Source organism: Suncus etruscus, chromosome 10 (assembly GCF_024139225.1).
Source record: "Suncus etruscus isolate mSunEtr1 chromosome 10, mSunEtr1.pri.cur, whole genome shotgun sequence".
Taxonomy (NCBI): Eukaryota; Metazoa; Chordata; class Mammalia; order Eulipotyphla; family Soricidae; genus Suncus; species Suncus etruscus.
The window spans coordinates 21,658,091-21,675,307 of record NC_064857.1 but is presented as its reverse complement, the minus strand read 5'-3'; the positions used below and the strand labels follow the sequence as shown (position 1 = coordinate 21,675,307).

General features: G+C 35.0%; 1 protein-coding gene across 2 annotated transcripts in view; it reads left to right on the top strand.

Annotated features, from left to right (window-relative positions):
* Positions 1 to 4,782, top strand: part of CRISPLD1 (cysteine rich secretory protein LCCL domain containing 1) — a 39,322-nt gene extending 34,540 nt beyond the window's left edge. For both annotated transcript variants that reach the window (XM_049781824.1, XM_049781825.1), the window contains 2 exons: positions 918 to 1,048; positions 4,731 to 4,782. In XM_049781824.1, coding sequence (XP_049637781.1) covers positions 918 to 1,048; positions 4,731 to 4,782 — 183 coding nt within the window. The remainder of the gene's footprint in view (positions 1 to 917; positions 1,049 to 4,730) is intronic.
* The last annotated feature ends 12,435 nt before the right edge of the window (positions 4,783 to 17,217 follow it).

Genomic DNA, 17,217 nt, shown 5'->3' with positions numbered 1-17,217 from the left:
TAATAATTGTAGTAATTTTCCATAGAAATTCAATTCAATTCAGATTATCTAAAGCAACAATCCAACCATAGTAGATTTTTAATAATTTATATTGGACAAACCAGATTAATAAGTACTGTCAATTTTTGACAAAATTATGGTGATTTTTCATATTTTTGATCTTCAGATTTTTTTTCAGGTTTATTTGTTTGACTATTATTTAACATGAAAATAACATCATTTAATTTAACTTTATATTTGTAAAAAGGACCTTAGAGAATTATAGATCTGCGAGTTGTTTACAATTATAAACTGAATATTACAAGGCACAGATAATCCAACCTATAATATTTCAAGATATTCCAGTGGGGCTAGCAGAGATTGAAATTTGCAATACTGAAATAAATATCATTTTCTTGGAGCCAGAGTGACAGTATAATAGGAAGGGTGCTAGCCTTGTACAAGCGGACCCACATTCAATCCCAACACCCCATATGGTTTCCTGAACCTGGCCAGGAGTGTGATCCCTTATGCAGGTGATGGTATTGGTACTGGGAAATTGTACATCTGAAAGTTGACTGAATAACTCTGTAAGCCACCATACCACCATACAAAAAGTTGTTTTTAAATCATCACCTCTTGACAGATGCAAAGAACACATTTGCATTTTATAGCTTTGCTAGTAGAAAAGGCCTGCTGTTCAGGACTGGCAGCTGTTTGCTGTATTAGAAGGTTAAAGGCCTTCCAATGCCTCTATTTTGCTTAGTTTGGGCTCTAATTGCAACTTTGGAAACATTCCATATGCTCAAAATACCATCCTGTTTATGCTCACAAGGTCTGAAATAAAGATAGATTATCAGCTACTTTATTCTAGTAGACTTTAGTGGGCAAGTTCACTGTGTATTTCCTCTTAGTCATGGTTTTCCTTGTTCCTTCAGCTGTCAAGTATCTGCAGAGCAGCAGTGCATTCTGGGGTGATTCGAAATCATGGTGGATATGTTGATGTCATGCCTGTGGACAAAAGAAAGGCTTATACTGCTTCTTTTCAGAATGGAATCTTCTCAGAAAGGTAAATATATGCAAAACTCACTTCACTATGAGTTTCAAGGTATATTCTGTATTACCTTGGCATGCTTCAATAGGAATGAGAGAAACTGTAGTACCAAAGTTGCCTATCTCCTGCAGGTTTATAAAAATAAACATGAAAATTGGATTATGAGTCAGAACTACTCTTTTGTCAGTTGATCTTATAATAAGGAAATTATGTCGTTCTCTTTTGGAATTTCTAGGATAGTTTTCATACATAATTCTTTCTAGATGAGCAAGCCATTGGCAATTTGTCTTACCCAGTTCTCTGACAAAGTATTTGACAAAGATGAGTGTGATTTTCTCCAAAGCTAAAAATTCTCTTTTTATATTTAAAATTGGAGGTCTTGTATAATATAAATTAAAAAATTTCAGGTTATATCATCCTGTTTATTAGTCCCTTTGTTAGGATATGTTGTCATGATTTGGAGAAGTACCTGTCACTTATTTAGAAAAGAAATTATAGTGACATTTTAGATAACTGGTATTTGTGGAAGCAATGTTAAGTTTCATTGTTTTATGTTGTAATAGAAAAATCTCTAATTTTTATTCATTTGGGGGCACAATTTGGGCCACACTTAATTAGTAGTCAGTGGCTAATCTTGGAGTTTCTCTGAAGACAATATTTTGTTCAGGATATGACAGTGATGGCCACATGGAAGGCCTTTTTCTTTAAAAAAAAATTGATTGATTTTTGGGCCACATCCAGCAGCGCTCAGGGTTTATTCCTGTCTCTGCACTGAGAAATATCCCCTGGCTGTCTGGGGGACCATATGGGATGCCAGGAATCGAACCGAGTCTCTCCTGGGTTGGCTGCATGCAAGGCAAATGCCCTACAGCCGTGCTATTTTTCCAACTCCCAAAAATTCCTCAGAAAGCCTTTACTCCCTGTACTATCTCTCTGGCCTCTAACTCTTAAACATTTATTGAGCAATTTTAAATGACTAATTTAAACTTGAAATAACACATTTTATCTTTAATGAACACTGACATGTATTATGCATGGTAACAAGATTGGCTTTTATATCTGGATAACATCTTCATAAAAAGGCAAATTTTTATTTACCTTCCATTTTCAGATGATACCTCTCTGAGGTTCATTATTGAGAAGAAAAGTCCTCTGTAATACAATTCATTGTTTCCAATGAATCTTAAGCAAATCTAGTTTATAAAACAGCTTTAACAGATATTGATATGTTTATCAATATCTTATTGATATTTATATTATTGATATAACCTAAAGTGTATGTGGTGGCTTTATTTGCTTATTATATTTATTGCATTTATTTTTTAAACGGTAAAATTGTCTTCTAGTGACACAGAATTAGTTTTGTGTACTTGCTAGGCACTCTCAAAGCAATCTTAGATACTTTGGGGTATTTTGGCTCGTCCAAATTAACATTCCTCTAATGTAGATTATAATAATGATAATGTAGAATTTTAAGGTTAAATGATATACTCTGGGAATATAACTAGTCATCATAAAGTCAGGTTCATCTGTAAGTTCCTAGGCTCAGAAATGCCTTTTCTAATGGTATCACAGCATACCATCAGAAACACAGCAAAGATATTTATAATTTTAGGAAACTAGGTAAATCCATGTCCTAAAAATAAAAATGTCTTGAGGATCTAGAAAAATAGTATCATGAGTTAGGAACTTGCTTAGCACTTAGCATTCCATATAGTCCTCTGAGTACCACCAAGAGTTATTCCTAAGTGAAGACCAGGAGAGATGCCTGAGAATGGCCAGATGTGCCCCCCCCCAAAGAAACAAAAGCCTTGATTAGTTTCTGCTTATATGAGAAACGTAGTTCATATGTGTGTTGTCTGTTTTCGGCACATTGTGTGCAGATGTGTGATATCCTCATCTTTTTTTCCACTTTAAATTTTTCCCTTCTTTTCTTACATGTAATGTAAAAAGATCCTTACTTTGTCTCTCTCTTAGTATTTATTGTACTCTCCAGAAGACTACTTTATTGGAACATACCTGACAGTGTTTTGGGCATACTCCCAGCTTTGTATTAATTTTTTTCTCTGTGTTTAGAGGACTATATATATATGGGTGTCATAAATTAAACCTGGGTAGCTGCATAAGTACACCATATCCACTATCTCTCTAGCTCAGGACTGTTATTTTTATGAAAATAGACCTCTTGCAAAAATCTAAAGACTTCAAAACTTTATATTTGGTTATATTATATAATAATTTCAATCATCAATTTAATATTTAGGAATTGAGGGCCAGAACAATAATACATCAGTTAGAGCACATTGCCAAGCATATAGCTGACCCAGGATTGATCCTGTATGATCACAAATCAAACAACATCAACCACAAATTTTAGGGTTTGAAACAAAACATACCTTGAATTATAATGTCAAAAATATAAATTATTTAAATTCAGGGCATGCTATTTATGTGGGAGGCTCTGATTTGAACCCAGGCACTTTCACCACATGGTATTCTAAGCATGCCAGGAGTGACCCTAGGCACCAAATTGTGAATAATATTTAGTACTGCCAAGTGTGGCCCCAAACCAAAATAAATACAAAAATAAAATAGATTCTGGGGATCAGGACAATAGTACAGGTATTAGGATGCATGGATTGTTTGAATCCAAACTCTAGCATCTTATGGCATCTAGAGCATGGTGAGTTGTAGGCATGTTCCTGGTGATCCCTGGCTCTGCAAAGTCCAAGTATCTCTGTATTCTCAGGCCTTAGTGCTGATGTACCAGCAAAATTTAACTTGCATACTACCTGGAAATACCCATCGAAAATAGATATATATTTGCATCAATTTAAAATTGTGTTGTGAAATAAAATCAAGATGACATTTAATTCTTAGGAACTTCTATATTTTAACATTGCACTTCTAAAATTTTCCTCAAAACTATAGAATTGAGCTAGTAAGATAGTTCAAAGTGCTAGAGAGCATGCCTGCATATGTGAGCACCAGAATTTGATCACCTGCACCATCTTGTCCTTTGAACATTATTAGGTGTATCCCCCCAAACCCCTGAATACTCAACTGTATGGTTCTGGTGACTTCTAGTCCCTCTCAACTCAAGAATCTAATCTTCTATTCTGTACAGTTGAATTAAGTAGTACAAGAATCCAAGAATCCAGGATTCTTGTGATCTGTTGGGTACCCACTCAAAAAAAAAAAGAAGTTTAGAAATAGTAATAATAGTAATAAGTATGATAGAAATATAACAAAAGTATGAGTCTTAAGAAAATAGTATTCTAAAGTATTGCTTAAGTACTATCAAATTTTTAAATTTGCTTTTAACTTTAACCCTCCAGTTAAAAATGAATTGAATCTCCATAGTAAAATAAAATAACAGCTATTTAATTATGTCATGCTAGAATCAAAATATGGTTTATATAACATCTGTCATATAATATGAAAGGTTCTATATAAAATATTGTCATAACCATTATTGCATCTTGAATTTCTGAAGACAAACATACAATTCGGATTTGAAGAATTATGTCATTTTCACTCAGGCATTCTAATAACCATAAATTATAGTGACCAAAGAAATTTGACTATCTGGATTTGTAAAGTTACTTTCCTGACTGTTATAACAAAATATGATTTAGTTAAAGAATTTTATATGTATATATGAATGACATCAGTGCACTTTTTATATTTTTTACAGTTTACAGAACCCTCCAGGAGGAAAGGCATTCAGAGTATTTGCTGTTGTCTGAAAGAACACTTGGGAGAGGATCATAGAGACTATGCCAAATACCATACTTTTCAAGTTTGTATAAAACTGTAACATTACTGTACAGAAGATAACACCTATTTTCAGCCCCCTGAAAAAGTGCCAAATGCATTGAATTCCAGATTGACAAAGTCTGTAAAGTAAAACATGGGACATTATCAGTTTGGGGAAAGAAATGGATATGTAATGGTTTTAGAAATCCTGTGTTAAATATTGCTATATTTTTTTAGCAATTATTTCTACACTTAATTACATAGTCATGATTGTTCTACATTTTATATTATATGGTGCTTTGTATATGCCACTAAGAAGATGAATCTAAACACTGAATGTGAATGGCCCATGGAAAATCATCTGGTGCATTTAAAATAATCAACTCTTAAAAAATAAAAAGTACAATGTTATTTCCTTTTCCCAATTCAGTGCTATGGTATTGCCTACTCTAAAGAACCAAATTTCCACCTAAGAACTGTCTAGCTTTTCTTTTAAATTTAGGCATTGGAACATTAAAAAATGATATTGCACTTCTTTTGTAAAAAAACAATTCCTTAATATGCAAATGAACCTGTTAAAGTGTTTGATTTGTTGGAAAGAGCCTTGCTAGTTAATGGAATGAAGTCAGTAGTGTTACTGTAGACCTTGCTAGTGATATAGAGTAATATAGAGGGTTAAGCATTGGTAGCCAAACTGAGGTCAGACATTTTCATTTGTATCCTGGCAAATACTCCTGCAGGCCAGGAAGTATAGCAAAAATGTTTAGCAAATACAATACAGTAAAGTATTGTATCACCATTGCCACTGCTGTTCCTAATGGTAAATGGCTATGTGTATAAAAGTTGCCATATAGTAATACCTATAAGGTTGATAATGTTTATTTCTATGAAAAATACATTGTTTTGAAACTAAAAATCTGTAAATGTTAATTTTGATCATTTTTGGTGAATTTACTTTGCTCCTATAAACATTAAAATTAATCAAATTTCAAAGTATTCTGTCTTTCATATTCTTATTTTTATTTAGGAATCATTATGAACTAGTGATATTTGTAAACATCAATTTTGTCTTATTTATACTAATGTAAATATGCAATAAAAATTCTACAAAGACAATATAATTGTTTAGATATTGATAGATAAAAGCCCCTATGATCACTGTAGCACTATTAATAATAGTCATCATTTTGGAAACAATGTAAGTGCTGAAAAGCAAATGACTGGATAAAGATATCATGGGACATATATACAATGGAATACTACTATAAATAAAGATAAAGTCATTCAATTTGCACTATATGGATGAGATTAGCATATATTATTCTGAGTGAAGTCAGGAGAATGACAGATAAAGAATGATCTCTGAAGTGTAAGATACAAAAAAAATAGTAAGGGAGCATGGTCAAGGCAAAAAACTTGAAGAGTCTGATCTCAAGAACTGAGTTTTTCTTTTGGGAAATGGGAGAAATGGAGGACCACTGATTTTCTTGGTTCATTGGTTGATAGGAGTGGTTTTAGTTTGAGGGGAATGGGCATGGATGTGTTGTTAGAGTGATATATGAATAAAATTATTAACATCATTGCAACTTATAGTTCTTAGATAAAATATACCATATTTTTCACTCTATAAGACACATCTGACCATATGCACATACTTTTTAGACTAGGAAAACAAGGAAAAAATATTCTTAAGCAAATGGTGCACTAAAATATTTAATAAATGCAAAGCAAGAGCAATGTGAGACGCAGTTAGGAGACAGCAGCTGGGAACAATCAGCCTGCAAGGCCAAAGTATTTGTACCATATGCCGGTCCACAGCTAGTTAAAAACATTGAACTAACTTTTTTTTTACATTAGAAAATAAAATAAAAACATTTTTAAATATTTTTTCGTTGATACAAGAAAATAAAATTCACAGCAGCAATCAAATAGTGTTAAGTGAAAGCTCTATGTGATGTTGAAAGTGCGTTAACTGATTGTTTGTACAACGTGACATGTCTGCGAAATAAAAAGGATGTAACACTGCAGATGTTAAGTAGTCAGTATCTGCACTCCTCCCCTGCACTCAGGCTTGAGCTCTGGGAGGCATTCGCTCCATAAGACGCACAGACAGTTTCCCCCATCTTTTGGGGAAGAGTGCATCTTATGGTATGAAAATTATGGTACGTAGTATAGAAAGCTATTTATACATATTTTATATTCTTTTAACAAATTTTTCTATATAAAATTGACTATGTATTTGTCTATGTAACTATTTTAGGGACAAAAGAATACCACATAAAATCTATCAGAAAATGTTAGCATCCTTACAAAACAGTCCTTTAGGTCCTTTCTGGCAACTCTACCTACGTGGTAACCTAATTTTTATTGCAGTTTAAGGTTATTTGTTTGTATTATTGGACTTTCTTTGTTCTTTGTTTTTGAATATACCATATATTAGTGAGATAATCTAGTTATCTGCCTTTTGGCCTGTAATTTGTTTTATTTTATAACCTACTCCAATTTCTACCATGTTGTAGCAAACAACAAAATTTTATCATATCTTAATAGCTAAGTATATTCATTGTTTACCCCATCTATTCTGTCTTTGGGAGTCTTGCATTGCCTCCTGATCTTGCATACTGAAAACAATGTTGCAATGAACATAGTTCTAACATATCATTTTTAATTAGTGTCTTTAGTTTGTTTTGTAGGTTCAAATCTGGGTACTCAGGGCTTACTCTTGGTTTTGCAGAGGGTTCACTTCTGGTGGTGCTTAGAGGATTGTTTGCAGTCCTAGGAATCTAATCAGAGATAACTGTATGCAAGGCAAACTCCTATTATTCACCTACTATCTTCTACATCTTCTTAATATTTAAGAATGCAATATACTTCTCTGCATTGATTTTGTAGTCAGTACCCTGTTACTTTACTATATACATTTACTGTTTCTCAGGCTTTATTGGATTCTTAAGGGTTTTCTGTATACAATAGTATTTCATCTAGTATTTCATGCCATTAGTGATAGTTTTACTTTTTCTTTTAATCATTCTGAATGAGTTTTATTTCTCTTTCTTGCCTAATAGCTATGGCAAGTGCTTTAATACCATGTTGAATAGTAGCAGTGAAAAAGGGCAGGCTTATCTTACTCCTGAATTTCAAGAAAGCCTTTCAGTTTTCTCTATTATGGATGATGTTTCTGTGGGCCTATTTTATAGTCCTTTACAATGTAAGATAAGTTCCTATCCTGCTCTTTCTTTACCTGAGCACAACATCAATGATGTTGAATATTGTCATTAATGAAGTTTTATTTTTTTAATTTCCAAATATTTTAAGATAAAAATCATATGAACATTTCAATTCTAATTAAGAACTTGTTTTCACTTACATCATTGATCTTGCCTCTTCTAACAATTCCTTATTTCTTACAATCTTTCTTTTCTCATGTCGTAAATCCCAAAAATTCATTTTAGATAACACTACATACATAGTAGTTTCTGGAAAATTTGTCACTGGCATTACTACAATGATTACTAAGAATAGTTGAAAAAACATCTTCCAGAGTTTTGTCTTGTTTGATAATGTTCACCAAAGACAGTTATTTTTTTTTTTTTGGTTTTTGGGTCACACCCGGCGGTGCTCAGGGGTTACTCCTGGCTGTCTGCTCAGAAATAGCTCCTGGCAGGCACAGGGGACCATATGGGACACCGGGATTCGAACCAACCACCTTAGGTCCTGGATTGGCTGCTTGCAAGGCAAGCACCGCTGTGCTATCTCTCCGGGCCCCAAAGACAGTTATTTTATTTGTTTTAAAAATACTTGAAATAGAGGTCAGAGCAATAGCACAGTGGTAGGGTGCTTGCCTTGCACGCGGTTGACCCAGGATGGAGCTGGGTTCAATCCCTGGCATCCCATATAGGTCCCCCAAGCCAGTGCGATTTCTGAGCACATAGCGAGGAGTAACTCCTGAGCATAATTGGGTGTGGCCCAAAACATATATATATATATATATATATATATATAATGAAATAAAGATTTTTCTATGTGGTTATACCAAAACGTTATTTGATGCTTTGTACATGTTTCTTTTTACTGCACATTTCGAAAATAATTAAAAACTCAGTTTTAATGGTTAAAATACCAACAAAAGTTGGTCAAAAAACATAAGAACTCCCACCACCACCACCACCACGCACCACCACCACCAACACCACCCCACCACTTACCACCTACCACCACCACCAAAAACACAAACAAAAAACAAAAACATAAGAACAATTGACTAGAAGACAGGCATTTTATTGGCAAGAAAACAGGTAGGGAAACATGTCTAAGCAGAACAGGGTGTAGAACAGGAGTCTCAAACTCGCGGCCCACGCCCTCGGCACAACATTTTGTGGCCAGCGGCCAGCCTTCAAATTTTGCAGTATTCGTGATTATTAGCTTACCGAATAATTGCAATAAAAATCACATTAATAAGAAAAATCGCATTAACCATTCGCATACCCCGAACAGTTCCGTTTGGGGTATGCAAATATTTAATGTGATTTTTTGCGATTTTTTTTCTTACTAATGCGAATTTTTATCGCTAATATTTGTTAAGTGCATAATCGCAAATAATTTGCATCTAGCGCAGACGTCATTTCCGCTGCTCCTGCCCACTGTCCCTTACATTATCGGAGGCCTAAGGGAGAGAAGGGAGAGAAGTTTCTTACAAAATTAGATTTTATCATACTTTCATCATGACTTCATGAAAGCCTGCTGTGAAGAGAAAGATTGATGACCAGCACAGACAATTTCAGGAAAAGTGGGAGATGCAGTATTTCTTTGTTGAGCACAGGGGCATCCCCACATGTCTTCTTTGCTCAAAGAAAGTTGCAGTGCACAAGGAATACAACTAGAAATGCCATTATTCAACTAAACATGCTGAGGAATGTGCAAAATATCAAGGAAATTAGAGAGCCAAGCAGGTTGCCAGTCTTAAAGCATGTCTAATGAGGCAACAGATTTCTTCAAGAAAGCAACCAAAGAGAATGTTGCATCAGTTGAAGCTAGTTACATGGTTGGTGAGATGATTGCTAAGGCAGGGAAACCATTCACAGAAGAAGAGTTTGTTAAAAAAATACATATTACAGGCTGCAAGTATTATCTGTCCAGAAAAGAAAGATCAGTTTAGCAAAATCAGCCTTTCTGCCAACACTGTGGCAGAGTGCATTTCTGACATGTCAAGTGACATTTATCATTAACTGTGTGAGAAAGCCAAATGTTTTGATGCATACTCAGTTGCTCTTGACAAGGGCACAGATATAACAGACACTGCACAGCTCACAATTTATGTCCGTGGTGTTGATTGCAATTTTGAATTGACAGAGGAGCTGCTCATAATAATTCCAATGCATGGCCAGACCACCGCTAGTGAGATATTTTGGCATCTGTGTGATGCCATTGAGAATGCGGGTTTGCCATGGAAGAAGGTTTGTTGGAATAATAACTGATGGAGCGCCATCAATGACAGGGAGGAAAAATGAACTGGTGGCACTTGTTCAAAAAACTTGAAGAGGAGGGTGTAGAGAATGTCATTGCTCTTCACTGTATTATCCTTTAGCAGGCCCTTTGCAGTAAATGCCTGTCGTGTGACAATGTGATATCTGTTGTTGTGAAATGCATCAACCAAATCAGATCCAGGGGCTTAAAGCGCAGGAGGTTCCGTGCTTTTTTTTAGAGGAAATGGAGTCATAATATGAAAATGTGCTTTATTTCACCGAGGTATGTTAGCTCAGCAGGGGAAATGTCCTGAAAAGATTTTTTGAGTTGAGAGAAGTGAAAGCCTTCACAGAGAAGGATGAAAATGCTGTTTCTGAGATGAGTGATCACAAATGGTTTATGGACTTAGCTTTTCTTGTTGACATCACACATAAGCTGAATGTGCTAAACAAGATGTTACAAGGCTCAGGACAGCTTATCAGTGCTGCCTATGACAACGTGAGAGCATTCTCCACAAAACTTATGTTATGGAAATCCCAGCTCTCTCAGACAAACCTTTGCCATTTCCCCGCATGCAAGGAACTTGTGAATGCAAGCATACCATTCAGTGGTGAGAAATATGTTGATGCTATTTTTAAGCTAGAGAAGGAATTTGATCACAGATTTGCAGACTTCAAAGAGCACAGAGCCACTTTCCAAATTTTTGTGGACCCCTTTTCCTTTGATGTGCAAGATGCCCCTCCTGTGCTTCAAATGGAGCTCATTGACCTGCAATGCAACTCTGATCTTAAAGTCAAGTTCAGGGCGATTAGTGGAAAAGCAGACATGCATGGGCAATTGTTTGAGAGAATTGCCCCCCCAGCTTCCCTGAGCTTTCCCGAATGTTCAAGTGCACCATGTGCCTTTTTGGGAGCACATCTTCGTGTGAAAAATGATTCTCCACATTGAACTTTAATAAGTCAAAGTACAGGTCTAGACTTAATGATGAACATTCAAGCCATACTGAGGTTCTCAACTGCTTCCTCTCTAAAGCCAAATGTGGTTCAGATTTGTGAGAAGAAACGCTGTCAAGTCTCTGGCAGCAAGGAATAGGCAAAAGATACCATGTTCAGGAGAACTGTTCATGTTATTCACTCAATGTTCTATTCATGTTTAGAAGAAATAATTAAAACTGTTAATAATGACGTTTGAGGACTTTTTTTTTTTTTTTTTTGTGAAATCCCTTATGTAGCCCTGCCTCACTCTGGCTTTGCCTCCTATGGCCCCAGGTAAATTGAGTTTGAGACCCCTGCTGTAGAACAAGCCAAGAAGAGAGAAAGTGGAATCTAGACTTCTACAGCCATATTTCTCAATTTTCCAAGAAAACATTCATATGTATGATGGGGAATGGTGAGCACATGAAGTTGTGGAACATATAATAGTCATAGATCCATATAACAAACATAATGAGGAATTATCACCTGGGGTTTTTTAGAATGCCAAAAAGGACAAAGGTGATCATTGATCTAGGATGCCTCTAGTCTCAGTCCCCACTGACCAGCAATGTCTAGCCAAGGGTTGTGGTCTTTTTTTTTTTTTTTTTGGTTTGTTTTTTTTTTTTTGGTTTTTGGGCCACACCCGGCAGTGCTCAGGGGTTACTCCTGGCAGTCTGCTCAGAAATAGCTCCTGGCAGGCACGGGGGACCATATGGGACACCGGGATTCGAACCAACCACCTTTGGTCCTGGATTGGCTGCTTGCAAGGCAAACACCGCTGTGCTATCTCTCCGGGCCCAAGGGTTGTGGTCTTAAAGAAGTCTTTTATGATCTGATCCCATTATCAAACAATAAAACTATGTTTAAAAAAACAAACAATACCTTATTAAACTAAAAATTTTATACTGTAAAAACAATAAAACCTAAAAATAAGACACTCCATTGATTGAGAAAAACTATTTGCACATTACACAGCATTCAAAGGGGATAATATCCAAAAAGTACAAAGCATTATTAAGGGTTCAATAGCGACAAAAATAAATAATTCCATGAAATAAAAGGTAAAAGAGATGAACAAAGAGGGATCTAATAGAATAATCTCACCTTCTTATTAGTAGGATATAAGAAAAGGAGGTAGTATGGTAATAATATCCAGAAATAATAGAAATGAGAGTGTGAAGGAGCAGTCCAGGTAGAAAGCTTGCCTTCAATAGTGGAGCAGTATAGTTTGGGTAGAGAAGGGGCCATTATTACAATGATTTTTAGAAGTGATTGCTCTGGACAAAAATGGGATGCTAAAAGAGGACAATGACATTTGTGATACATACCCTTCCTTAACAATAGTGCATATCACAGTGTCAGAAAGGGAAAATAAGGAATAGAGAAAGAAAAAGAAAAAGAAAATGTCTGCCAAAAGACAGGTGGTGTGTAGCATAAGAGCGGGGAAGAAAATGGGGGACATTGGTGGCATGAAATGTGCACTGATGAAAGTGGGGTACATTGTATAACTGAAACTCAATCATGAATAATTTTGTAACCATAGTTCTTAAATAAAGTAATTACAAAGAACATTTTATTTATTTGGTAAAATCCTTCTAACAACATTATAGTTATTGATTCAGTTTTCCAGGGAAGATAATCATTTTGTGTCCCTAGCAAGTAGCGTAGGAGCTAAGAGGTGAGTTGTAACTGACTGGCATGCTAAATGCTTGGTATATTTTGAATCCAAACTACAATGCTCAGGGCAGAGCCTTTAAGTTTAAATGTTTATTTAAGCTAGTCAGAGTCTGATTGCTGATTTTGGTGTGCTCTGTAATCAGTACATCAAGGAATAAAGGAAATAGAGTATGAAGAAAGATAATTTTATTGAAGTTCAATATATTTTTTCCTGAGGAAAAAGGAACCTTATTCCATCTTCTCTAAGTCATTCAGACTTAGATACAGAAAGGTATCTCCTTGAAGCTGACTTTGAGATTGTTTTAGCGAAAAGCAATACTCTGATTATATGAGAAAGAGAGTCATTCAATTTGATGTGCTATGAAAGAGCTTAAGTGTGTTTCAATATTTCCTGTTTTATTGTTTTAGAGGAAAATAAACACATTTTGCCCTAGTTTATACTAAACAAAAATTTAACAAAAATAAAACTATAAAAGTTTTTTTCTAAATTAAAAACTAAGAGTACATAAACATAGACAATGGGCAAATGAAAAAAAAGTTCATTTTAACCAATTATTAGGAAATTCAATCAAAGGATACTTTAAATCAGTGAGAATTAGGGCAGTGTGATGGCACAGTGATGGGGTGTTTGCCTTGCATGCAGCTGACCCAGGACAGATGGAGTTTGAATCCCCCAATATCCCATATGGTCACCCAAGCCAGGAGCGATTTCTGAGGGCATAATCAGGAGTAACCCCTGAATGTACACCTGTGTGACCCAAAATTAAAAAAAAACCACAAAACCATAAATCAGTAAGAATTAAAAGTCTGTAAATAAGAACTGCTGGTCTGGATGTGGACTAAAATGATTTTCCCTTTTAGTTGTTGCAGTTCAACCTATTTGAAGAAACAGTTTTAAAACTTTTCAAAAAATTAACAATAGAGCTTCCATTTTAGGCTCTAATTCCACTCCTGGGCACTATCAAGTATTAAGAAAAACAATCTAAGAAGACATTTGCACACCTATTTTATTTACAATATCTTATTGTAAATAATATGTTGTTTATAATATATTATTTTATATTATTTACACTATATTATTTACAATAATCAATATATGGAAACAACCCAAATACCCAATAATAGATGAGTAGGTAAAGAAATTGCTCATTCACAAGGAAAAATGAAACCTTGCAGTTTGCTGTAACTTAAAAAAAAAAAAAAAGACCAATGCCAGATGTATACTCTTTCTGGTCTGTTTCTATCTCTGTCATTCTCTCTCTCTTTCTCTCTCTCTCACTTGCTCACTTGCTCTCTCTCTTTTTCAAACAATGAGGAAACAAATTAAGAAGTTAGACAGTCCTCAGTGAAAACAGTGCAAAGATATGGTCAACAGAATTGCTATCAGATGTTGCTAGTAGTTAAGTGAAAGGGATCTTGGCATGGTGGTGGAGAGATACCAGCACTCTGGTTGTAGGCATGGTGTAGTAACACTGCATGTATAAAATAATAATGCTGATACCATTGAAAAATTGATAAAGAACTTCATAGTTAAAATATAAAATAGTTTACTTGCACTATTTTATGAAAAACTAAAGCTACTACACAGAAGAGAAAAGTTGAGACTTAGTGGGGAAAAGTCATTTTATAGATGATTAGAAGTAAGGGAGTTGTGTATTTGTCTTTTATCCTCTGAGTTTATAGCATGCATTATAGACTAAATACCATCCTAATTTAGGATAGTTTGACAAATTTTTTCCACTTTACATGATGTGAAAGCAATATGTTGTTAGCATTGACTATAAACTATTCTTCAAATTTTCATTATTTTTCTATAATAATGCTACATGGTACTATAGTCTCTTGTGATGGTGGGAATCAATCACAGCCCTGCACACCTGGTATAAAGAGGTTTACTGTTGATACTCTGCAATGTAATGTGTGAGTATCATTTGGAGACATTGTGTCATAAGTTTTCTCAACCCATCCATCTGCTTTTTACTTTCAGTACAACATTCTAGAAATTACCTAAGATAAAGACTTTGGGGTAAGCCATTTTTCCCATCTGTCTACAGGGACAGAAATGAAGAAGTTGGTTCCATTGAACAATGTGTTTTCCTGAGCTGTGGAATTTGCATCTATCTGGGACTCAACTCAAACACATGTAAAATAGCAATAAAATAAAAAGATAAAATGAATTAAGTTGGCTAATTATGTTGTTCAGCAGTTCAGGTATATTACTTCTATTTTTACCTTGAATACTTATTGCTTCAAGTGGATTTATCAAGCTATAGCTCCAGGTAAAACTCAATATTTTACTTTTGTTGTTAGGTGGGGGTGGTGCTGGTGCAGGAAACTGTGCCAGTTCTAATGTTGGGATATGGCAGTTGGTCGATGTCTGATCAATTGAGGCCTAAGTCAAGACCCCATGACTAGTGTTCAGTGTGGAAGGCACTCCTGCACTATAAAAGTTATGGGTTCTTATATGTCATGTAGACCCAATTTATATTCCAGGTGTTTAGACAGTGACCATCCAATCCTGAACCCTAGATCCCAGATATAGAACCGAAACAGTTCTCCACAATAGCTTCAGGAACCAATCTCCCTCTGGGACATTCTTAATACTTATCTGACACCAACATTCACTGGTTTTGATATGACATCCTGACAATGAGGAAATGGCAACAACTTGGTCTAAGAGCAGGTTATCTTACCTCACCTCCTAATTGTAAGATGAAATCAGAAGACACGTCATCTTTGATTTGTAAAAAAGCCAAGTTCGCTATCTACAGAAGACAGACTGTGATAACCATGACTAGGCAGAACTTATCCTGGGACCAATAAAAAAGACCCTAGTCTAGACCTTGGCATATGATCTCTACAACAACCAAGATCTAAATTCCAAAGGTCTGACAGAGACAACTGCAACCAAACAGATCTTCTGGAAACATAATGAAAGACTCTATCCTAGGCTTCATCCTAGGATGGAGGCAAAAACCAAGACCACCAACTACAGAAGACTGATTAAAACAGCAGTGATGGAACACAACTCCTAGAACTGTAAAGAAAGATTCCATCCTAGGTTCCATCCTTTGACCTGTGCAAATACCAAGATCTCTAGTGATAGAGGCATGATTTTATCATCCATGATGGAGCGGAAAGTTTCCAGACACCACAAAAGGACCTAGGGGAAAGTAAAAGAATATGTATGGAGCCTGTAGTTATTCCCATGATAGTATACTCTTAGGCCAAGGGAATTCTCTTTCTAATCTCCCCAATATATATTGTATTTATGCAAGAAAAAAAATAAAAGAGAAAAGCACAAATTAATTTTTTAGTTTTGTTATTGTTTTTTTCTTTTTTGTGCTTTGTTTTGTTTTTATTTCAGGACCTTGGTTATTGTGTGGTTGTTGTCTATATTTCTTTGGTGCTTTTCAAGGATTTTTTGTTTTGTTTTGTTTTTTTGTATTGTTATATTTTTCTTCCTTTATCCATTTCTTCTCTTAAATTGATATTTATAGCCTCTAAAGGACTACTCCCATTTTTTGCTTGTTTAATCTTTGTCCCACTTTATTTTTTTTCCTTCCTTCACAACAGAACCACATATCTTGAATCATCTTGTTCCGCCTCATAAATAGAGGCAGAAATAATGGAGGGTACCAGATCAAACAGTCCTATGAACATTAAATAGAAATTTAAAAAAATGATCAGACTTTAACACTAAATCAAAAGTCAATGACAACAGAATCAATACTCAATCTACAACACGATAGACACAGAGGGGACCACTTATACTATCAGCCCGGGAGGGTAAAGGAGGGACGCATGCTGGGAACTGAGGTGTAAGGAAGACAACATTGGTGGTGGGAATGCCCCTGATTCAATGTTGCTATGTACCCAAATATTACTGTGAAAGATTTGTAATACACTTTGGTCAAAATAAAAATTAAAAAAATGTTATAGGTTCTTATTCTATTAGATAAGAACTTCTTTCTAAACATAACGTTTTCCCATTTTAGTGTACCTGTGCAAAAAGTAACATTGCTCTATTACTGCTCCATTTAGGGTTAAAAGTAACAAGCTATACAGTCTCTATACTGTGGTTTTTACCAGAGCATGTATCCTAAACAAGACTTTTCTATAGAATTTCCTACTAAGCAGTTAAAAGATAATAATAATAATACTATAAATAAATAGAATAAATAAATGGAAGAGGCTACCTCTATATATGAAGATAAACAGTGAGAGTTATAACTATTATGAAAATGCATCTACATAAACATATAAAGAAATATATAGATATTCACTTTAAGTCTTTTGAGAAAGTCTGAG